The following is a 23,525-nucleotide window of genomic DNA, read 5'->3' on the forward strand; positions in this document are numbered from 1 at the left end:
TGCGTGTGTGGACGTGTGTGCACCCAGGGTGGAAGCCCCTGGGGCTTGTGGGGAGGGGCGTGCCCACGTGCACCTGTTCCAGGCCCGGGGCAGAGAAGGGAGGAGTTCCCCTTAACGCCTTTCATGGTTTGGTTTTGCTCTGGGTCTTTGTCTTTCTGGGAACCAGAGGTTGTGGTGATCTCAAGTCTTTAACACATAAGTAAAATACATGATTAAAAAAAAAATCAAAACTCCTCTTTGGACTCAACGTTTCTGAAAAGTAAAGATGTCTATTTGTAGACTTTAATGAAAAAACTGAAATCACAGGTGTTCGCGTGTCTTCCAACCCTGGAAGCAGTGGCCACAAAAAGGAAGTCTTTCTGAGAGCGCCTGGGCTGGAGTTGGGCGGGGGGTGGTCGTCTGTTGGGAGGTAAGGCTGTAAACCTTCCCTCGCAGGAAGCAGGCGGCGGGCCCTGGGCTGAGCTGACCTGCCGTCCTTGTGGGTCTTCCCCTCAGGTTTCCTGTTCGGCCTGAAAGGAGCAAGAGGAAGTGGGGGCTTCCCTGGCTCCGCCGGGTTCCCCGGGGCTCGCGGACAGAAAGGATGGAAAGGTGAGGCAGGCCAGGGCAAGGGGGCGCGACAGCCCACCCCCCGCTGGTTCTGAGACGACGCTGAGACCCCCAGCCCCGCTCCCCGCCCCAGGGGTGTGAGGACCGGAGTGGGCGCGTCCTGCGGCGCGGCCCCCCCAGCCCAGCCCCTGCCCCTGCAGAGCCCCAGGAGGGTGTACCCGCGTGTCTCGGATAAACAGCACGGCGCCCCGTCTCCCCCACATTGCAGGTGACGCCGGCGACTGTAAATGTGCAGACCAGTTCATCAGGGGGCCTCCGGGGCTGCCAGGACCCAAGGGCTTTGCAGGCACCAACGGGCAGCCTGGCAGTAAAGGCAGCCAAGGAGACCCCGGCCAGCACGGCCTCCCTGGCTTCCCCGGGTTCAAGGTGAGAGACCTGCTCTGCCACGAGACCAACAAGGCGACTTTGACCCCTGACCCCGCGCCCCCCCCCCCCCCGCCCTGCTTTCATTTACTGAATCACACACGTTAGACCAGCAGCGCTTAGGCACCCAGGGCGCCATTCAAAAAAAGCTGCATATTCCCAGAGACACTTAAATCTTTTCCTGGTGGGAACGTGAAGTGGGGCAGCTGTTGTGGAAAACAGCTTGACTCTTCCTCAAAAGGTCAAACGTAGAGGTGTCACGTGACCCGGAAAGTCCCCTCCTAAGTGCAGACCCAGGAGACTGAAAGCAGGTGTCCACACCAAAACTTGCACTTTGCCGTTCACGGCGGCATTCACGCACTAGCTGGAAAGTGGAAACAGCCCCGGTGCCCGTAAGCGCTAAGTGGATGGAGCAGACGCGGCGTCCCCACCTGGTGCAGCGTCGTTCATTCATCCAGAGGCGTGAAGTGCTGGCGCGTGTTGCAGCGGGTGCCCTCAGGAACGCTGTGCTCATTAGGCCTGACCCGGTAGGACAGGTGTTACATGATACCACTCCTGTGAAGTGTCCAGAACAGGGCTGTCCGGGCAGAAAGTAGGTTGGTGGTTGCCAAGGGTTGGAAGCGCGGACAGTGGAGTGACTGATTCTTTTTGGGGTGATGAAAATGGTCTGGAATTAGGTAATAGTGACGGTTGCAGAACTTTATGAAAATACTAAAAAAAAAAAACCCACCCTGAATTATATGCTTTAAAATAATTAATCTTATGTGAGTTATATCTCAAAAAAAGAAGCCTGTCTGTACTTCAGATTCAGTGTTCTATGAAGGCTCCCTTCACTCCATAAAAAGCGAGACGTCCAAGTAAATCACGAATGTACTTGGGATGAATGTGTGGAGTTTTCTGCCTGTGGATTCCAGCTAAGTGGGCCTCGTTTCACACCCTAAGAAAAGATGGTCTGGAGTAGGTCTTTCTCTGTGGCAGGTTTTAACCCACTAGTGATTTCAAAGCAAATTTCCGGGGGAGACAAACTATTTTTTATTTATTTTTTACTTAAAAAGAGAACTGCGGGACATCTGTACAGTGGAACGTCTAGCATTTTGTATATTCAGCAGTAGAGGAATGTTTGCTCAGGACCCCCGGCCAAGGATGCTTAGAACCACCTGGCAAGGTGTAGAGATGCAGGCGGCGTGCAGCCCCTCAAGCTGCAGATGCAGAGGGTCATTTCTCAAACTGCTTCATGCTGAGGGAGCTTTGCGGGTGAAAATGAGGTCTAAAGCCCCTCTCTGCTCCGTTCTCTGGGACTTCCCAGAAGACAAATGCTTATCCAGCTGGACATAGCAGGTGCTACATTTCCTGCTAGTTTAAAAATGACATCATCTCCAAATCCTGGCTAAGCATGTAGAAGTTGCTCAAGTATTCAGAAAAAGCGTGCATGGTGCGAATCCAAACTGAGGAACGGCGGAACTGGTAGGACGTTCGATTCTTTGTAAAGTGATGGAGCATTCCAAGAAGCCAGGGGGATCTCATGTTGTGCACATGGAATGTCTAAAATCTTCCAAGAGCGTGTGCTTCCCCGGCTGTGTGGCATGCATACCCACAGCACCTGCATTCAGACGTCTCAGGTATTGTCACTAAGTCATGTTCGGCTCTTTGCGGCCCCAGGGACTGTAGCCCGCCAGGCTCCTCTGTCCATGGGCTTCTCCAGGCAAGGATGCTGGAGTGGGTTGCCATGCCCTCCTCCGGGGGATCTTCCCCACCCCGGGAATGAACCCGCGTCTCCTGCACTGCAGGCAGATTCTTTACCACCGAGCCACATCTTGCATTTGATTGTATGCTTGTGTATCTGCAGCAGGAATGCCTCAGACAGATTTTTTGTGGTTTAGTATCTATACTGATAGGATCTGCCAGAGCACCGCAAATATGGAAATCGGTTAGTAAATGAACCCGTGCATCCATCCAGTTACCCAGAACCTCTGAGTCATGTCCTGCCTCTGTGGGAGACTTTGTTCTAGATACAGAGAGAATGTCATCCTTTTCTGCAAAGGAACAAAATCGATAAATCAAGCATCTGTGGACTTCTTAAGGAGAAAAGAACATTTCGTTTGAAACATTCCATTTAATTAAACCAACACTTAAAGCTCCCATATTCTTACAATTACCAGCAACCAAGACTTGCCCAAAACTAGCAAGTCATGCACATCAAAATGCACCCTGTGACTTGCCTGGTGGTCAAGGAGCTAAGGCTCCGCACGCCCAGTGCGGGGGGCCAAGGTTCCATCCCTGGTCAGGGAACGAGACCCCACGTGCCACCACTAAGAGTTCTGGCATGCTGAAACTAACTAATAAATAATTTTTTTTAATGCATCCTGAAATGTTCATCTGCTCATTTCTGCTCACTGAAAGACCTAAACTAGATTTTACAGCTTTAAATGTGAATGTCCCCAACTTGAGTTGTCTCTAAAGTATAATTTTTTGTTCCAACCTTGATTTCAGTTAGGAAGACAAGCTATAGATTAAACACTCTTATTGTTCAATATTGAATGATCACAAACATCGTTCATACCTGGCGGCTTACTATTTGCCCAGATTCTACAAAATTGTAGTTGAGTTAGCAGCCTTGAAGTCGTGGTAGAGGATCGCTTCTCCAAAGTTAAAGAGTTTGTGACTGCAGATGGCGTTTCTGCGGCCCTGGGCTGAACTCTGAGAGTCTGCCTTCCTGACAAGCTCCCGGGGAGGCCGGAGCTGCCCACCTGTGGACCACACGTTGAGCAGCAAGGTTCTTACTTTCTGCATCCAGCCATGTGTGGCTACGTCCCTTAAGTTTTAGCTACTTAAAATTTTACAGTCAGCATCTGAGTTCTACCGGCCCCGTGGCCATTGGTGGTTGGTGGCCGTGGCACTGGGCAGCCGGGACAGACGTGTCCGGCTCTGGGCTTGATGCCAGGTAAAGGCCCTCAAGTCGTAGGAACAGGAATTGTTGTCTTCTCGGAGGCCCTGGACTGGGTGGAGAAAGAAGGAACTGTGTGTTTGTTTCCACAGGGAGCCCCTGGTAACGTCGGTCCTCCCGGGCCCAAAGGGATGAAGGGAGACTCCAGGACCATCACCACCAAAGGTCAGTCTCTGTGGGCAGTGGGTCCAAGACCGGTCGCCCCCTGTTGGCCCTGGAAGGGTAGACTCACACCCTGCTCCTCCGCCAGGTGAGCGGGGCCAGCCCGGCGTCCCAGGCGTGCCAGGGCTGAAGGGTGGCGACGGCATCCCAGGACCGCCCGGGCTTGATGGGTTCCACGGGCTCCCAGGCCCTCCCGTGAGTACCTCGGGGGTGGTGGGGGGAGCGGAGAGGGGGCTCAGCCCTCACCCCCGTCAGCCATGTTCTTACACACCTGAGCGTCAGAGGTGCTGACCAGCCGGACACCCTCCAGCTCAACCTGTCCTCTTTTGATGAGCAGGAATCATAGTTTTTAAGGGAACAGTGAGTGCGGTTGAAGCCAAGCCCAGAGTGAACATTTGAAAGAAAAAGAGGAAATAAACATTCCTCCTGCTGTAATGTAGCCTGAGAGACCCACCTCCTCTGCCAACCGAATATCCCTAGATGGATGGGAAACACTTTTTCGAGGATTGCTTGTAAAACACACAACTTCGTTTCCTTTCTGCGGGAAGACGGAGGGCAGACGGCGAGGGGCAGGTAGCCGTGGACACCAGAGTCCTCTGCCCCGCTCCAAGCTCACCCCACCCCGCGGAGCGGAGTGAACTGGACGTAGTGTAGCTCTCCACCTCCCAGCTTCCGCTCTGCTGGTCCCACCATCTCTCCTTATTCTAACAAGCTTGCTGCTCTTTCTCGTCCAAAGACTTCCTCCCGTTTACCACTGCACTGCCCCTTGAGAATAGGAGACTGGTCACAGGTGCTAAGTCCTAAAGATAAAATAATGTGTTCCTGCCCCGTTTAGCCAGATCTCTGCATAACTGCTCTCTCGAAGAATTCCTCCTGAGATTGAAGGTCCAAGCAGAGCTTGGAAAAGAAAAGTACTCAAACAGATTCCCATCCTCTAGAGTCTTGTTCATGGCTGTCGTGACGTCTGTCCTTTGTTTCTGTGACCTGGCCAGACCGTGACCGGGGTTCCTGTTCATCCCTGCTGTCTTCTGCCCCGTGTCCATAGCGTGGAATTCCGGGGTCGAGGCGGTGGGCCTGGCAAGATGGCTGTCTCTGAGGTTTCCACGTGTTGTAAGAGATGTTCCTGATTTCTCACAGGGCGATGGCATCAAAGGCCCCCCAGGGGATGCAGGCCAACCAGGAGCCCCCGGCACGAAGGGCCTTCCAGGGGAGAGGGGCCCCGCAGGACTGGGCCTGCCAGGCCCCAAAGGCGAGCGCGGCTTCCCCGGCGATGCTGGATTGCCCGGACCACCAGGCTTCCGGGGGCCTCCCGGCCTCCCCGGCGCTCCGGGACAGATCGGTACGCGGGCCCAGGCTTGCCTCTTTCACAGTCGTGAGACACTGTTTGTGCTTCCACACCTGCCGCTCTTCCCCAGCGGTGTGTGAAAGGGGCGGGGCCGGGGCGGTCACTCGAGGCACTGCGCTGCTCCATCAGTCCTCAGCATCACGCGCGCCACCCGGCCTCGGGGTTCTCCAGACCCAGCACGGGCTCTCACCCCAGCTGGACGTGCAGAGGCGGAGCACCGAAGCTCGGAAACGGGCCTCCAGTGCCCTGCCCACCCCAGCCTTCCCACCAGCACGCACCCACATGCACACGTGTGCACACACAGATAAGCCAGGCTCTCTCCACTGTTGCACAATCGCCTCACCCTGCTGCTACGTCTCTCCCCCAGACTGTGACTCGGGTGTGAAAAGGCCCATCGGAGCAGACGGACAGGAGACCATCCAGCCAGGTACTGTCACGACAGGACCCTTAGAAACAGTTTATGGAGTTTGTGCTCATGGAGAGCGGCCGGGGGTCCCACCGGGGGCGCGGAGCTGCCGTCAGAGTAGAAACACGTGCGGACTGGCCTGAGAACCCCGGGCAGGGCCAGGGGATGACCACGTGTCACCAAGCTGTCCCCACGGTACGAAGCCTCTGTTTACAGGGTTGGTCAGACTCCACGGGTACAAGCTTTCTCACCTAGAGTGTGCATTTGTTTGTGTGTGAAGGTCAGCTGTGCATTATGTACCCGTTAAACAGGGTGAGGATCAGGTCCACGTGTGAGAAGACTTTGGTCCAGCCGTGAATGAATGCTTGAGAGAATAGGGCCGATGGGTACAGAGAGGATGGCCGGTGACCTTGGCGCTGTGGAGGGGAGGGGGCAGTCCAGAAGCTGACCCGGCTGCCATCAGACGGGCAAAGCCTCCAGCCGGGGGGCCTAGAAACTGCGGGGGGAGTTAGAAACCAGTGGGGGGGGCATAGAAACTGCGGGGCAGCCAGACAGAGGGGTGAGTCCAGGGGGGTGCCCGGTCAGGAGTTGAAGAGCAGAGCGCAGAAGGTGAGGTTTTCAGAGTCGAAGAGGCTGGCAGGCCATCTGAAGGTCGGGGCGGCGGTGCCTCACCTGTGGGAGTCGAGGTCTGGGGCTGACTCTCAGGATGCAGGCCGGGGTTGGAGAAGGGCCTCCGGACCTTCGGGCCCTGCCTCGAGGTGTGCGGGTGGGTCAGGCACTCGGGCCAGCCTGCAGAGCGGGAACAGCAACCCGGGAGCTTCCAGAGGTCTGGCCAGTCTCGCAGCTGCAGGAAGGCCCTGGGGGTGCAGCTCTGCAGGCTGGAGGCCCGGCCCCCTGGAGACGTCCACGGTCCTTTCTTTTGATGACCTGGGCTGGCCATCTGGGTACCTGGAACCACTCCTGTTGCAGAGGAGCCCACAGCCCCTCTCTGGCCGTCAGTGGGGCCAAAGTAGGAGCCCTGCTGGATCCCAGGCCGACGGACAAAGGGCCTCTCGAAGCGCTGCCCCTGCGCAGGTTCCCAGTCTGACAAAACACCCCTGCGTGGGGTCCCCAGCCAGAGGGGGTCCCCAGCCGGAGGCGGCCACCACCGGGTTTCGTCCTGCACAAACCCAGCGGCAAGTTGTAGCCAGTTCTGAACGTAATCAAAGTCACAGAGCATCTTTCAAAGTTTTCCTCCATCCCCGGTGGAAATTTCCAAAGAAAGAAAGGCGTCCACACTGGCTGACATGCATGGGGGACCCAGATGAACGAGGCTGACTTGCCCTGATGAGGGGGACCCCTCCTCTGCCAGCACGGCTCCCGTTAGCCTCCCATGGGACTTCCTTCATTTGCATTTTATATTAACATTACGATTGCGTTACACAGTGAAATTAAAGTTATGTCAGCACCAAAATTAATTGAATCATCAGATCACACTGATCGTTAAATGGTAGCAGGTTTTCATGGCCAATGCTCTTGACCTTGGCAACGTCCGACGCCGTGAGGCTGGGTGTGGACAGTGGTTAAAACGGCCCTCTTCTCTCTTGGCAGGTTGTGTTGGAGGACCCAAGGGATCCCCAGGCCAGCCAGGCCTCCCCGGCCCCCCAGGTAATGGGAAAGCCCTTCCCACCCTGCTCAGAGCGTCCCCACCTTCCCCGCCCCTCTCTGGCCCTCCTTCTCCGCCCCGGTGACACCCCTGCCCAGCGTCCAGGGTTCTTGGTACAATACCACATGCTGGCCTCTTCTGCGGGAGGCTGACTTGCGCTCATCGCTGCGGGAAATTGAGTGGTGACTGACACCTAGCTGAAGCCCAAGCCTGTGGTCCACACGGCTCTCCATGACCCTCCCTGCCCGAGCCCTGGGGAGGCCTGTCCGCTGTGGGCCCCACACAGGCACCAAGGCTGCTGCCCCCAGAGTGGTGACCACTCCCGGGGGGTGGGTTCAGAGACAGTTTTCAGTGGGCCTGGGGGGAGCAGAGCCCAGAAGGTACACCCGTCAGGTGAGAGGGGCGGGGCGTGAACAGCCCTCAGCCTCTGGTGTCGACCGACATTCTGGTGTGTGTAGACCTACATTTCTGGTGTCGCTCGACATTCCATTGCTGGTCTACACTGACCCTCAGTTGCTGGTGTAGACCCATACTTAGCCCTGCCATCTGCCAGGGGTGCTGTTTCTGGGCTGACGTGCCCCGGGCTCATCACTTCCCTGTTTCCTAAGAGACCGTGTGAGGTCAGGGGCTGGCCTTGACCCGCTCTGTCCCTCTCCTGCTGGGGTCTCCGCATGCAGCTCTGACATGTGTCTGGGTCTCTCTGGGTCATTTAGGTGCCAAAGGCCTCAGAGGAGTTCCAGGATTTTCAGGAGCCGATGGAGTGCCAGGGCTCAAGGGTCTCCCAGGAGATCCGGGTCGAGAGGGATTCCCAGGACCCCCAGGTGAGTCGGGGTAGGGTGCAGCTCAGCCTCATAGGTTCGGGGAAGGACTGTGTGTACCATCTGGGTGCCCCAGCTCCATTGTCTTAACATTTAGAAACTGCCAACACATGCTCAGTGGCAATTTTTGCTCGTCCTTGGGAAATTAAAAAGTGTCTCCCTTTTCATCACTGATGTTTTGTGGAAGAAGCTTACAGATCTTGCATGAAAAAAAAAAAAAAAAAGGTAGGCAGAAAGGTTTTTCTCTGGTGGACATGAGGCATTCTAAGGACACGTAAACTTACCCTCTGAGCCCTCATCATCAATATCTGATCTGCTGATCGCTCACTGGATACCACGCAAAGAACACCTGTGTTTTGCTATTCACAGCGTTGCCCGTCTGCGCTGCAGTTTACAGCTTGTCTGAGTCAGCAGTTCAAACCATTTCATCTACATTTGACCCAGCAAAGCATCATGGGAGCCATTTAGTGAAAAAGCTTAAGCCCTTTAGCTGTATATGGAGGGAAATGAGCATGTTTCCAGTAATGAACGGTGGGCAGAAGTTGACAGCAGCTGCCTGCGTGTCCACACACCCTGGAAAATGACTCAGAGACCCCAGACACAGGTGTCCCTTTGGGGTCCCGGCTTGGAGGGGGCGCGGGAGCCCAGCCTATGTTACCTGGTGCGCAGAGGGCCAGACACTGGGGAATCGTGTTATCTGAACAAAGCTGTAGGTGGCTTCACTGAGGCCCCCCAAGCCAAACATCCGCTGCAGGATCCCGGCCACATCCTCTGCTGGGCTCCCTGGAATCTCTCTCCCCGCCCCACACTGGTGAAACATCGAAGCTCTCCTGCTGCTAGAAAGTCCTCGGTGGGAATGAAACCTGCCTCCCAGCAGGTCTCCGCTGGTTGTTCCTCGAGTCAGTGGTTCTGCTCCATAACCACGCCTCACCCACAAGGGGAAACAGTGGCCACATGCCCAATAGACATCTCACAAGTGGGCAGACCTGACCCCAGGAATGCAAACATTTCTTTTTATGACTTAATATCCGTGGCCGCAGAGATCTCCCATCCTTCTGTGACTGCCCTCCAGCTTGTCAATGTTCCTTTCAACCGAGCTCCAGGAACTAAAGAGAACATTCCGGATGTCTGGACTCACACAGAACAGTGGATTCCTTACATGCAGACCCTTAGCAAGTGTTTTCAGCAAAGAACAGCTGAATTGTTCCCCTTCCCTGTCCTGCACTCAGCCAATTGGTCTAATCCTAAACTTACAATTCAGCATCAGTCCCCGATAGACCTTCTTCCTGGAGTCAGTGTTCCAGGCCATGGGGACCATTGCAAACCTGGATCTCGTTGCCTTTCATGTTGTGTTGCTCCATGATTTGCAGAACTAGGAGGCTTGCTCCCTGTGTCTTTTATCAAGGCCTTGGAGAAGGGAAGTGTTTCCACCAGCACACCGGGGGATCGGGCGGTATCATTTTGCCGCCTACCTGGGATGTTGAGAAGTTACAGCTTTGTCCCTTGGGTGACAGCACATGTACTGAAGTGATGGGTGAATCGTTTTGAGAGGATGCTGATTCGTTTTTCTTTTTTCACAAATGATAGCATTTTATTATAGTAAAAGCACCCATCCCAAATACATGACTTTGTAAACACTGGTAGGTGAACAACTGCAACTTTAAATGTAAATACAAGCAAAGAGGAAAAACCTACAAGCATTTTGCCTTTAAGAGAAAATGTCACATTCTCCTGCAGAGGTGATCCCACCTCAGCACGAATGTGGCTTCATCTCCCATAAAGGCATCGTAGCATCAACCTATAGGATGGTTAGCATGCTAGTATGTTAATACCTTCTTGCCTTGAAAACGAAGGGGGTTTAGGAATCATAGTCTGTGTGCCCAGCCGAGCAGGCTTAAACTGCAGGATCTGGCCCGCGAGTCAGATGCGCCCTCATCAGACTGGAGGAGGGCGCGGTGCTTGAGAAAGCCTGTCCCTCATCCACAGCTGCCCACTGGTGTCCACAAGCTCCCTGTTCACAGCCGCAGGCCCACGAGTGCCGAGGGCTTCAGTCCAGGGAGCGCTGACCCGGCCGCCCCCGGTCCACCGTGGCTACCACACAGGGCTGGGGTCAGACTCGGGGAGGCAGGAGGGCACCCCTGGGAGCCGTGTGGGTTTGAGACCAGAGACGCCGCGGGCGCTCAAGCCGACCCCCCACAGCAGCCCCCCGCTGTCTCCACTCTCTCTGATGCTGACCTCTGCTTATGAGCATGCCCTGTGCTTCCTTTCAGGGTTCATGGGACCCCGCGGCTCCAAAGGTGCAGTGGGCCCCCCCGGCCTGGATGGACTCCCTGGCACCTCTGGCCTGCCGGGGCCAGTCGGGCCCCCAGGAGACAGGGGCCTTCCTGGAGAAGTGCTGGGGGCCCAGCCCGGGCCCCGGGGAGACTCCGGACTGCCTGGACGCCCCGGACTGAAGGGCCCTCCCGGAGAGAGAGGCGCGCCTGGCTTCAGGGGTGAGTCACGGAGGCAGAGGAGGGGGGTGCAGGGCCACTGCTCCGAGGCTCCTGGCGGGGGCGGGGTCGAGGATCCCTCCTGGGGGCTGGGAAGGAGCCCAGGACCCCATGCGGGCCCGTGGGTCTCCGTCCTGCTTGTCCTCCTTTGTTCCGGCCTTCCTTCGGAACGTTCTAGAGCAGTGATCACCATGCTGTGTACTGCAGGGGTCCCTAGCCGTTTGGGCACCAGGGGCTGGTTTCGTGGAAACAGTTCCTCCGTGGATGGGGAGGGGGGTGGGAGTAATGGGGAGCAGCAGGTGAAGCCTCGCCCACCGGCCACGCACCTCGAGCTGTGTGGTCCGGGTCCCCCCGGCCACGGACTCGCGCTGGTCCCAGGTGGGCAGGAACCAGGGTGCAGGTTCCTGCACGCCGCTGCGGAACGGGTGCAGTTGGTGTGAAGAAGCCAGGGGCGGGCCGGGCTCAGACAGGGCTTGGGAGGAAGACAGATGGTCTGGCACACAGCTCAAGGTGTGGGTGCAAAGTGGCAGGGTGCCCACTGACTGGTGTGTGAACAGGTGCCCAGAGCTTTGCGTGTCCAGTTTATGTGAAACGGGCCCTGAGAGCCCAGCATGCAGACTCCCGTGGGCTTGTGTTGCTGGAGGAGGTGGGGTGACCGCCAGGCCGTTTGGGGTCTCCATCAGAGAGGCATCAGCTGTTAGGTTATCAGCTCTGCTGTCCTTGGCCCAGCGTCCGAGCCCAGGCTGACTGGGGCTGCCTCTGGGGTATGGGACATGATGTACCCCCTGCAACGGCCTCCAGACCAGTGGGCATCCTTCACGAGCAGCACTGAGGGTTCTCGACAAGCAGACGGATGCCCCACTGTCAGGAGTATGTGCCCGCCCATCCTGCCGCAATCAGAGTATAAAGTCTTTGCCTGAGCTCTTTTACCGAAGGAGGCCTGTGATAGATTTTTTAAATATAGCTGTTTCCCGCAAACTTCAAAAAGTCTGAGCGAAACCGCAGTAAACAGCGAGCGTGTGGAGGATTCCTACGTTCAGCGTCACCTTGATGAATTGCTGGTTTATGCAGAGGACTCTGCTTGGTCAAAGCTCTGGCTTCCAAAGCATCAGTTTGGGGAAACTGTTTCCACGTCTGTTCGACCACCCCTGGCAGCAGCAGCAGGTGGACCAGGATGTTACACAGTCATTTAATGTGCTTGTCAAGAGCATTTTAAAATGTGGCCAAATGCTCAAAATGTAACATCAAGTGAGAAAAGCTAGATGACAACTGCATTTGAAGTGAGATGTCAGTTCCGCAAATACCTCTTGTGCATCTAGTCACGGGAACTGAGGCTGGAAGGAAATAAAGCAGGATGGTGGTGACTGTCTCTGAGGGAAGGCGTGAGCTCCTTTCATCTTGTCTTTATGCTTCTGTGTGTTTTCCTGAGTCCTTACCACCCGGAAAGCCTGTTCTTAGAGGACAACTCTGAGGAGGAGCTGTCCCCTGCAGTGAGCTGCGTGGGGCTGACCTCACGGTCTTGTCTCCCCTCCCACAGGAAGCCAGGGCATGCCAGGGATGCCGGGCCAGAAGGGCCAGCCGGGCTCCCCGGGACTTGCAGGCCAGCCGGGACTGCCAGGGCCGCCAGGACTGCACGGCTTCCCAGGAGCGCCTGGTCGGGAGGGGCCCTTGGGGCCCCCGGGCGCCCCCGGCTTTGAAGGTAAGGACCCCCACTCCCGTCTAGTGGAGGGGGGGCTTGGGTGTGCCCTAGGGAGCCCCCCCTGCAGAGCCGCCGGGTCTCTGAAAGCACTGCACATGGCCCAGCTCGGGACAGCAGTTCATCCTTCCGCAGTCGGAGGCTGGAAGCCCACGGTCACGGTGGCCGCAGAGCTGGTCCCTCCCAGTCCCCTCTCTGTGGTGTGCTGACGGCTGGCTTCTCCCCACGCCCCTACGGGGTCACCTCTGCCTGCCCGCATCCTCATCTCTTCTTTCTATAAGGACACCCGTCATCCTTGCTTAGGGCCATCCTCGCAACCGCATTTAATTAACCTCAGCCCCCTCTCTAAAGGCCGGCTCTGAATACCCTCACGTCCCGCGGTCTGGGGCTGGGACATGCGTGTTCTGTAGGGACACAGTTCAGCCGTGACAGGTTCAGGACACGCATGTCAGCAGACAGGAGGATGCACCGCTCACACCTGGACACTCGGCTCTGAGGTCACACTTCCCAGCGTCCTTCCCAGTCGTTTTTCTGACCAAAAGCTGTTATAATCAAGGTCTCCAAGGTATCGTGAGAGAAATTCTCTCTGTGCGGCCAGCTCATCCTGTCCCATGTCCCTCCCCCTCCTGACAGGTCTGCCTGGAGACAGAGGGGAGCCGGGGGACACCGGCGTGCCTGGCCCCGTGGGCATGAAGGGCGAGTCCGGGGACAGAGGTGACCCTGGCCAGCAGGGAGGGAGAGGTCACCCCGGAAGCCCCGGGTTTAAAGGCGTGTCTGGAATGCCTGGTGCCCCGGGACTGAAAGGTGCGTGCAGAGCATGACCGGGGACCTGCCTGGGGGCGGGGGCCGCCCCGCGGGGTTGGGGGCCACCTTGCGGTGGGGGGGTACCCGCCTTGCCGTCCCTGGCGGCTCTGGGCCCTGGGGACTGCGGACGCTGCCCAGGCTGGTTGTGACCATTGTGCCCAGTGTGTGAACTTACCACGGTGGGGGGATGGTGTCTGAGGAGCAGGCCTTACCATCTGCGAGGGGGACTCCCCCGGGAGACGGGGTTCAGGTCCGGAGGCTGCTGAACAGAAACCAACCCAAAGAGAAGCGCTTGGTCCCCGGCCTAGATCTCCCTGCCCGAGCGTGAGGCGGGGCCCTCTGGCCCGCGGCTGAGGCGGGGACACCAGCTCTGTTCTCCGGCCTCTGCAGTGTTGGCACCACGCTGACCCCCAGGGCCTCTTTCTAACCTGGCAGAAAACCGCGGAGCGGTGACTTCCGGTTTCCTCCTGTCTGTCCCTTGCATCGGCCTTGCGTCTGGTCCCCGAGGGCCCACAGGCTGACTCTGCCCTCACGGCACAGACGGTCTCCTTAGCAAGTGCTGAGAAACCCTACTGAGAAACCTTTGAGGTTGAGAGTCTCAGCGTCTCCTCACACAAGTCACAGAGGGGCTGCCACTGCACCGACCATTTGTGCCTAACCCAGCGCTTTTCTTGTTCTCTCTGTAGGGGCCAGGGGCTCCCCCGGGATGGACGGCTTCGAAGGCATGCTTGGCCTCAAGGGCAGACCCGGGCTCCCAGGAATCAAAGGAGAGGCAGGGTTTTTTGGAATTCCGGGGCTGAAGGGCCTGGCTGGTGAGCCAGGTGTGAAAGGTATGTCACCTCTTAGCCAGACTGAGACTCACTTTCAGAGGGGCCGACACTGCTCAGAACAGTGTCCCAGGAACCCACACTGTAGACACCATTACAGAAGAAACTAGTTCCAGGAACTTGGTCCCTGCCGCAGCACACTGGCCGTGCATTAAGGGAGTGCCCCTAGCCGAGGGACACTTGAGAACCAAACTGACCCGGCTTTAAGAACCAAAGCATCCTGAGAAATGCACCCATGTATATTCTGAAGGGCAGGAAGCACCTTTGGTGAAAGAGGGACATGGCAGACCAGGTGGACAGATCCACTCCATGCCAAGAGGTGGTGACCCCCAGGAACAAGGCTGGACCAAGCCCCGGGCCCACCCCAGTGGGGAGACGGTGACCCCCAGGAGTGAGGCTGGACCAAGCCCCGGGCCCACCCCAGTGGGGAGATGGTGACCCCCAGGAGCGAGGCTGGACCAAGCCCTGGGCCCACCCCAGTGGGGAGACGGTGACCCCCAGGAGCGAGGCTGGACCAAGCCCTGGGCCCACCCCAGTGGGGAGACGGTGACCCCCAGGAGTGAGGCTGGACCAAGCCCCGGGCCCACCCCAGTGGGGAGACGGTGACCCCCAGGAGCGAGGCTGGACTAGGCCCTGGGCCCACCCCAGTGGGGAGACGGTGACCCCCAGGAGCGAGGCTGGACCAAGCCCTGGGCCCACCCCAGTGGGGAGACGGTGACCCCCAGGAGCGAGGCTGGACCAAGCCCTGGGCCCACCCCAGTGGGGAGATGGTGACCCCCAAGAGGGAGCCTGGACCAAGCCCCAGGCCCCACCCCGTGGGAGGCACGTGTTGAGGAAGAATGTTCCCAGCAAGCTGTGTTTCCATGATGTTTGTTCAGACACCCTTGTTCTGAAAGTGTCATCACTGTCTCTAAAAATACTGAATTGTGGATGGGGGTGCAAAGACCTGGGACCTCAGACCCCGCTGGGGGGAATCTCACCTGGTGCACCCAGGGTGGAGAAGCCGGTGTCTTAGAAAGGTAAACACAGTTACCCGGCAAATCTGCTCATGGGTGCGCACTCCTGGATGTGAGCTGAAAACAGGTCCACACAGAAACCCGTGCGCAAATTTCATGGCAGAATGCTTCACACAATAGCCCCAGCCAGAAACAGCTCAGACATCTGTCACGGATAAAGAAAACATGATATAGCCATATGGAAGAATACTATTCAGCAAAGAAAAAGGATTAGGCCCTGACACATACTACAGCATGGATGAAGCTTGAGAGCGTTAGGTCACACATTACCTGCTTCCGTTTGTTGAAATGTCCGGAACAGGCCAATCCACAGAGACAGGAAGGGGGTCAGCGATTTCAGTTGCTGAGAGAGGGGAGACAGAGGCGGAGACTGCTTGTGGGCGCAGAGTTCTCAGGGGGGTAGAGATGTTCTGAAGTCAGCGGGGTGGGGAGGACGGGGTTTCCCATCACCTGGGTCCCCAGCTCGCAGTCTCGGGGGAGCCGTGCCGCCCACGGCTCAGCCCAGTAGGACGCGGGCTCCGCAGAAAGGAAGGCAGGAAGGCCAACGCGGCCGAGTGGCCTTCCCGACGTGGGTTCTAACACCTGCTCTGGGGGTCCAGGTGGTGACCACACTCTGTTCCCTTCCAGGCAGCCGAGGAGACCCTGGGCCCCCAGGACCGCCCCCCATCATCCTGCCAGGAATGAAAGACATCAAAGGAGAGAAGGGAGACGAAGGCCCCATGGGACTGAAAGGGTACCTGGGCCTGAAAGGTGAGACCCCACCCAACCTCGGAGCTGGCGGCCTGGGGTCCCCTGCCTGCCTGGCCCCAATCCATCTGAGGGTGCAGCAGGGGCACCCCTGTGCCCACATCCACGCTCTGCAGCCCTCCCGACACCTGAGGTCTGCCTGAGGGGCTGGGGTGGTTGGTGGAGGCTGGCGGGCAGAGCAGGGTCCTCAGAATGTCACACCCCTCTTCCTGCAGGCCTTCCTGGAATGCCAGGCATCCCTGGGCTGTCGGGGATCCCGGGGCTGCCTGGGAGACCTGGTCACGTCAAAGGAGTCAAAGGAGACATTGGCATCCCCGGCGTGCCTGGCTCCCCAGGGTTCCCCGGCGTGCCTGGCTCCCCCGGAATCATGGGGTTCCAAGGCTTCACGGGCAGTAGGGTAAGTGGACACCTCCTGGGAGTGCCTCTCCCCAAGGTCTGCTGGCCCAAGTGCTGTGGTCCACAACACGGGGCTGACAGGTCCAGCGAGGGTCAGCCAGCCAAGCTGACATCTCACTTAGGAGCTGAATGCCTCTGGGAAAGTCTCTGATCCTCTGCCTCCCCTCTCAAATGTGGGGAGATAAGAGGACCCGCCTCGCAGGGCCACTCTGAGGCTGCAGTGGGCTCCTGAGATGGGATCCGACACACTTGCCCGGGTCAGCCTGGCAGAGGGCAGGGTGCAGTCCTCATCATCCCCACCGCCGTCACTGTGTCACTGACGTTATCAACTGCAGTAAAACCGCCACTGTTGGGGCTTGCCTGACGGTCTCGTGGTGGAGACTCCGCCTTGCTCTGCAGGGGCTGTGGGTTTTGATCCCTGGTCGGGGAACCAAGAGCCCACACGCCGGGCAGGGTGTGACCAAGAAGAAAACTGACGTTGTCACTACTTTGCAGTTCAGTAAGAACAAGTGTGCAGACCATCTACTGTTATGATATTACACTGGGAAACTTGAGGACTTTTCTACATAAATGGTGGCATAAAGACACCTTGAGAACTGGTTTTAGCACAATAGCTGGGTACGCTCACCGTTCAAAACTGCAGACCTCATGAACGGCCTATAAGATGGTTTCCTGTTTGACTTTGCTCCAGGGTGACAAGGGCGCTCCCGGGAGAGCAGGCCTCTTCGGCGAGGTGGGCCCCACCGGTGACTTCGGTGAGTGTTGCTGGGGAAAAAACGGGCCACCCCCGAGCCAGAGCGCCCTGGGCAGCGTGGGGACATCGGGTCCACGGGCGTTCTTAGTCGTTTAGAAGCAAATCATTGGTATTCAGACTGTAGCACCATAGAAGTTGCAAAAGTAGCCGCAGGAGACCTGACCTCAGCCATCTCTTCTTGCACCTGGCAGGCGACATCGGAGACACGATAGACCTACCCGGGAGCCCGGGCCTGAAGGGGGAACAGGGCACGACCGGAGCGCCAGGTACCCGAGCCGCCCGCACCCCGTCCTCCGCGGCCCTGCCGCTCCGCTGCAGTCGCTCGCGAGCTGGCCTGCACACCTAGTGAGCCCCCGGGCCACGTCGTAGGGCTGGTCTGAGGTCTCCAAGCCCAACGTGCAAGGAAGAGTGGGCTTCTTTATTATGTTGAGTGTGAGGATGTCGGGAAACCTGTGTCTCCCTGAAAGGGAGACAGCGAGAAGCAGCACTCGGTGGTGGGAGGAGCTGCAGCCTCTAAAATGCGGCGTGTGAGCCTGGGCTCCTGGGATGATGATGCACAAAGCCGGTGATGCAATGACCGGAGCCCCTGCAAGCAGTGAAGGGTCTAGAGGAAAAGGAAGTGGGAGTCAGCCCCCTCTCCTGAGTAAGACAGCAAGGAAGGCAACCCCGCCCCCCCACAGCCTGTGGACGTCAGGGGCTCACGCCCCCTCTGTAAGCATCACTGAAGTTCGAGGTCAGAATTCCTGCCGGTGGTCACATCCCAAGGGACTTGGACTAGATGCTCCTTCCTGGGTTTCTATTTCAGGAGACCCCCACGCCCCCTGGCCAAGTGCTCCTAGGAATGCTTAGGGTGGAGGAGTCTGTTCGCATGATTGACCAACGAAGAGGATGCTGAGCTGGTTCTTTAATGAGAATGAGCTTCAGGATGGGAAGGGCTTTCAGTCTAGCTGGGGTCAGATCCTAAGTGACACTTAGGGCCAGGTAGCCTTGCCTACGAGCTCCTCTGGGCTCCCGCGGATCCATCTTTTGGTCTCCCAGTGGCTCTCGTCCCAGATACAGGATGCCTCAGGCTGGCTGGATCTCCCATCCAAAATAATTAATCAGCGTCCCAGAAACACCAAAACGTGTGGCCCAGAATCTAAGTCTGCCAATGAGCAGCTTTGCCTAAGGAGTTCATTTAAAGGGCAGATTCCAGGCATGATCCAGACCTGAGAGGCTCAAACATCTCCTGTTTGACTAACTCCCCAGATTCCCCAGCACCGCATGCATCAACAAGCACTCAGATGAGGGATCCACCACTCAGATGAGGGATCTGCTGTTCAGATGAGGGATCTGCTGCTCAGATGAGGGATCCGCCGCTCAGATGAGGGATCTGCTTCTCAGATGAGGGATCCACCTCTCAGATGAGGGATCCACCGCTCAGATGAGGGATCCACCGCTCAGATGAGGGATCTGCTGCTCAGATGAGGGATCCGCCACTCAGATGAGGGATCTGCTTCTCAGATGAGGGGTCCACCGCTCAGATGAGGGATCTGCCGCTCAGATGAGGGATCCGCCGCTCAGATGAGGGATCTGCCTCTCAGATGAGCCATCTGCTGCCACCCACCGAGGCACCAAACGCTGTGGCTCAGAGCACCCACGGCAGCTGTTAGCTGACCATTTCTGAGGCCAGGAATTCAGGAACAGGGTGGTTCTCATGAGACTCCCATCATGAGATCGGCAGGGCTGCCTCACCTGAAGGCTGGACTGGGCTGGACCATCCAGGGCCAGGTGGTCTTGGCAGGAGGGCCTCTCCCGGGGCTGCTCAGTGTCCTCACGACGTGGCAGGGGCTTCCTCCAGAACGGGGACAGAGGGAGAGCGGTGACGCATGTGTGGCCTGGGCTCGAAGCAACACAGTGTCCTGGCATCTCGCAGTCCAGCACTCAGAGTGGGAGTGGCCGCACAAAGGTGTGCGTGCTGGGGCAGGACCCCTGGGTGCCTGGAGGCTGCAGACCACAGGTGCAGCGCAGGAATCAGGTGGAAAATCAGGCAGCAGAAGGGACACATCGAGATCTGCGTCCCCACTCACAAGGGGAGCACCCACGGGGGGGGGGGGGCGCATCCTTTTCCAGGCACCCCCGACCCCACGAGCCTTCACCCGCACCCCTGACCCCACGAGCCTTCACCCGCACCCCTGACCCCATGAGCTTTTACCTGCACCCCTGACCCCATGAGCCTTTACCTGCACCCCTGAACCTCATCAGCCTTTACCCACACCCCTGACCCCATGAGCCTTTACCTGCACCCCTGAACCTCATCAGCCTTCACCCGCACCCCTGACCCCACGAGCCTTCACCCGCACCCCTGACCCCACGAGTCTTTACCTGCACCCCTGAACTTCATCAGCCTTTACCCGCACCCCTGACCCCACGAGCCTTCACCCGCACCCCTGACCCCACGAGTCTTTACCTGCACCCCTGAACCTCATCAGCCTTTACCCACACCCCTGACCCCATGAGCCTTTACCTGCACCCCTGACCCCATGAGCTTTTACCTGCACCCCTGACCCCATGAGCCTTCACCCGCACCCCTGAACCTCATCAGCCTTTACCCGCACCCCTGACCCCACGAGCCTTCACCCGCACCCCTGAATTCCACATACCTTGAGCCCCAACTGCACGCTAGCTGTGGTTTGATTGTTCCAAGCAGCACGTCTGTGGTTACAGGTCTAAAGGGATTCTTGGGCCAGAAAGGAGCTGAGGGTGATGTCGGCTTTCCAGGGATCACCGGCCTGGCCGGAGTCCAAGGCCCTCCTGGATTTAAAGGGCAAACAGGTAAGGTCCGGCAGTCACACTGCCCTCCTGGGCGGAGCTGAATGGTGCAGCTGAGCCCGCGGTCTCCGGGGGCCCAGAACAAGGCCGGCCAGTTCTGCCTGCCCGCCTGTCCCCTGCAGTCACAGCCGGGAGCGTCCCCCCGCGTGTCCATCCCCACATCCACACAGCCCGGCTGTGCCGGACGTGCGGGCTGACGGCCGCGTCTGTGTGGCTGCTGTCTGTCTCTCCGTAAGTGCTCAGACAGTTGCTGTGACGGCCCCCTTTCGGCGTCTGAGTTGCAGAATTTGTCAGAGGGCCCGAGTTACAAGAGTGAATTCCTTTTGTGCTTTTTCTTGCTACTGTTGTGCCCACTGTCGCCCGGCATTTGTGACCGCAGGGAGGCTGACCCTCGAAGGGTCTCTGGGCTCTGCCCAGGCTCCCGTGTGGGCCCGAGAGAGAGACTCTGCCCACAGACTCTTCTGTATGGCCAGGCTGTGCTCACACCACCACGGCCACGTGGAGGGGACGCCGGTCCTCACCCACACAGCCCCTTAGCTGGGGCCCAGGGGGCCTCAGGGTGCCTGCCTGCCCCCTGAAGGATGTGTCTGTCCCCCAGGCTTTCCAGGACTCACAGGGCTCCAGGGGCCTCAGGGAGACCCAGGACGGGCTGGAGCGCCCGGCACCAAAGGAGACTCTGGCTGGCCGGGGAACCCAGGCTTACCAGGTAAGACGAGCCCCTCTCGGGCTGCGAGGAGTCTGTGAAAAGAGTCCAGGAAGACCGTTTATAAGTTAATGTTTCTCTCGGGCGACCCAGAAGCGACTGACTGACACGTCCCAGTATTTGCTGAACTGCTCCCTGGTTGTCCCGCCTCTGGACACACCAGGGGTCTCCCTGGGGGCACAGATGGTAACTAGTCCACCTGCAATGCGGGAGACCCAGGTTCCATCCCTGGATGGGGAAGATCCCCTGGAGAAGGACACGGCAGCCCACTCCAGTATTCTCGCCTGCAGAATCCCATGGACAGAGAGGAGCCTGCTGGGCTACAAGTCCACGGGGTCGCAAAGAGTCAGACATGACTGAGCGACCAACACGGAACAGGCTGGGCGGACGACCGTCCCGCAGCAAATGGAAGCATCTGGCTGCGCTGGGGGTCTCTCTCTGCTCTCCCGAGAACTAACCCTGAGGCTCCCCCACAGGTCTGCCCGGCCTCCGAGGCATCAGCGGATTGCACGGCTTGCCAGGCAGCAAAGGCTTCCCGGGATCCCCAGGTAGGCAGCCCCAAGGCTGAGCCCAGCCGTGGGGGGCCCCTGGGGGGCCATCGGGGACTTGGGGTGGTGGGGGGCTCAGAGAGCTGGGCGGCCCGTCCCTGAGGTCTCAGGGGCTCAGTTCCGCCGGCTGCTGCACAGACCAGGTGGCTTAAGCAGCAACGGGAGCTCCTCACAGCTCTGAGCCTGGAGGTCCGGGGCCAGGGTGGGAGTGCCAGCATGGGGGGTCTGGGCAAGGATCGTGTTCTTGGCTCCGCTCTGTCCTGACGTGGCAGACATGAGCTCTCTGGAGTCTCTTCTTGTCGGGGGCCCACCCTGGAGGCCTCCTCTAACCCCGATCACCTCTCCAAGGCCCTCCATCAGATCCCACCATGTGGGGCCTTAGGAATCAACACGTGGGTTTGGGTTCAGACAAGACAATTCCACTCACAGTGGTGGTTGGTGTACAGGGGGCAGGTGGGGGCTGCCCAAAGGAGACACAAAATCCATCATCTCCGAAAGCCAGTGACAGTGTGAGGTTTGCATGGCTCCCGACTTCTGTGACCTCCGAGCACCATCACGTGGGGCTCTGTTCCTCAAAGGGAATGGAATCCCTTTGCTGCTTTAAGCTTCCTTTTTACGCTTGGATATGCAAAACTCTTGGCCACTTCCCAGACATTTATTTTAAATTTAGCTCCTTTCATCTTAAATCTTAATACTCAGTCATCACTACATTTTTAAAATGTGATCACTGGACTAGTAATGTTTGTAAACTATGCGATTAATATATTGTTTAAGCTTTTATTGTTTTCAGGTTATAAAAATTACTCATGTTGAGTGGAGAAAAGCTTTAAAAAATACACTCTAACAAAAGAAAAACAAATCACACATAGTTCTACCACTGCTTTTAGATTACTCTCTTTATAGCTGTTTTATATCATTAAGAGTTCATCTGTCTATGGTAAATTTGGGTGTGTGTCTGTATATAAATTTGCACACTCATCCTTCAATTAAGGTTTCAATTCCAGTTTTAAATGCCCAAGTTATGTCGCTCTTTCCTGCCACCCACTGATTTGAGTTCCTGATGGGCGAGCAGAGCAGGTTTTAAACAACGCTTCCCTTTTACACCTCAGATGTAGCATCCGGAGCCCCAGCTAGGAGCCTGGGGCCCTGGGCAGGTCCCAGCTCAGGACCGTCTGCGTCTCGGGATCCGAGCCTTTTCTGAAGGGCCTCTGAGTTCCCCCCTATGAAGTGAAGGGCTCGGCTTTGATCCGCAGGGTCCCTTCTGAGTCTCAGGCTCGGGGGCATCGAGGCTGCTAGGAGGCTGGGGTCTCCAGGCTGTCGCAGGCTGCTCCTGTTTCTGAGTCTCCCCCTTCCTCTCATGAGAACGGACTCTGCCTGGTCCAGACACTGACGTCATTTGTTCACCCGGCTGCAGGTGCAGACCTCCATGGGGACCTGGGATTCCCAGGTCCTGCCGGGGACAGGGGTGACCCAGGAGAGGCCAACACCCTTCCAGGCCCCACGGGAGCCCCAGGACAGAAGGGCGAGCGTGGAGTCCCAGGTGAGGCCCCCACCCCAGCACCACCATCTGCACCCCCAGAACCAACTGTGATGCCCATGAGTCTGAGAGATGAGCGGTCAGAGCAGGCCGGGTGCTGACTTGTCTGTTGCAAACCTCCCATTGGTGTTCCACGGTTCATATACCCCATCCCAGTCGTATTCCATCAGGGTTAACTGTTGACCGCCCCCTCCCGTGGAGGAAGGATAAGATCACACTGCCTCCCCGTGGAGCCCCCCCAAGGCACCAGGTGAGGGGCTCTGCCCATCACGTGCATACAGCAGTGCTGGGGAGATGATTGAGTGAGCAAAGGTGTCGCAGCCCTGAGCTCTGCCCAGGTGCCGGCCTGGAGCGCGGCAGGAACAGACCAGAGAGAGGTGGTCTCAGCTGCTGGGAACGAGACCCCTGCCCAGCCCAGCCGCTGGCCGCCAGGCTGGACCTAAACTGGCAGGGGGCATGTGGACTCAACTACACCTGGCATCTCAGAGCGGAGGGCTCCCAGCCCTACGGCGTCCCCCAGTAGGCTTTGTCCTCTCACACCTGGGCTCCCCCGCCCCCCAACTCAGCCCAGTGCCTCATCCGAGGCGGCCTGGAGCCAGGCACTGCCCCGAGAGGTCATCACACCTGGGCCTCCGAGACCCAGGTCTGAGCGCTGGTGCTCAGGTCAGAATTACCCCTGAAACCAGAACCATCGGCCCTCAAAGGGAAGGCAGGCCCTGAGGAGGCCAGCGACCCCGACCTCCGATGGATGGGGGGGGCGGGTATCCCACAGACCCCATCATCTGATTCTTCCCGGGGTCTGTCACCTCCCCGCCACCTGCACCAAGCAGAAACCCCAGAACCCCCGGTACCCGAGTCCCAGCCTTGATCTGAACCCCAGAATCTCCCAATACCCGAGCCCTGGCCTT

At 58.0% G+C, this 23,525-nt stretch overlaps 1 protein-coding gene across 2 annotated transcripts in view; it reads left to right on the forward strand.

The window, feature by feature from the left end:
• Positions 1-23,525, forward strand: part of COL4A2 (collagen type IV alpha 2 chain) — a 167,106-nt gene that overhangs the window by 135,812 nt on the left and 7,769 nt on the right. For both annotated transcript variants that reach the window (XM_061133259.1, XM_061133258.1), the window contains exons 21-40: positions 496-588; positions 815-972; positions 4,006-4,078; positions 4,164-4,270; positions 5,213-5,414; positions 5,788-5,847; positions 7,417-7,473; positions 8,185-8,292; positions 10,560-10,781; positions 12,316-12,477; positions 13,108-13,278; positions 13,965-14,108; positions 15,749-15,871; positions 16,084-16,265; positions 16,956-17,019; positions 17,210-17,284; positions 19,725-19,832; positions 20,428-20,535; positions 21,009-21,080; positions 22,495-22,620. In XM_061133259.1, coding sequence (XP_060989242.1) covers positions 496-588; positions 815-972; positions 4,006-4,078; positions 4,164-4,270; positions 5,213-5,414; positions 5,788-5,847; positions 7,417-7,473; positions 8,185-8,292; positions 10,560-10,781; positions 12,316-12,477; positions 13,108-13,278; positions 13,965-14,108; positions 15,749-15,871; positions 16,084-16,265; positions 16,956-17,019; positions 17,210-17,284; positions 19,725-19,832; positions 20,428-20,535; positions 21,009-21,080; positions 22,495-22,620 — 2,415 coding nt within the window. The remainder of the gene's footprint in view (positions 1-495; positions 589-814; positions 973-4,005; positions 4,079-4,163; positions 4,271-5,212; positions 5,415-5,787; positions 5,848-7,416; positions 7,474-8,184; positions 8,293-10,559; positions 10,782-12,315; positions 12,478-13,107; positions 13,279-13,964; positions 14,109-15,748; positions 15,872-16,083; positions 16,266-16,955; positions 17,020-17,209; positions 17,285-19,724; positions 19,833-20,427; positions 20,536-21,008; positions 21,081-22,494; positions 22,621-23,525) is intronic.

This window comes from Dama dama, chromosome 30 (assembly GCF_033118175.1).
Source record: "Dama dama isolate Ldn47 chromosome 30, ASM3311817v1, whole genome shotgun sequence".
Taxonomy (NCBI): Eukaryota; Metazoa; Chordata; class Mammalia; order Artiodactyla; family Cervidae; genus Dama; species Dama dama.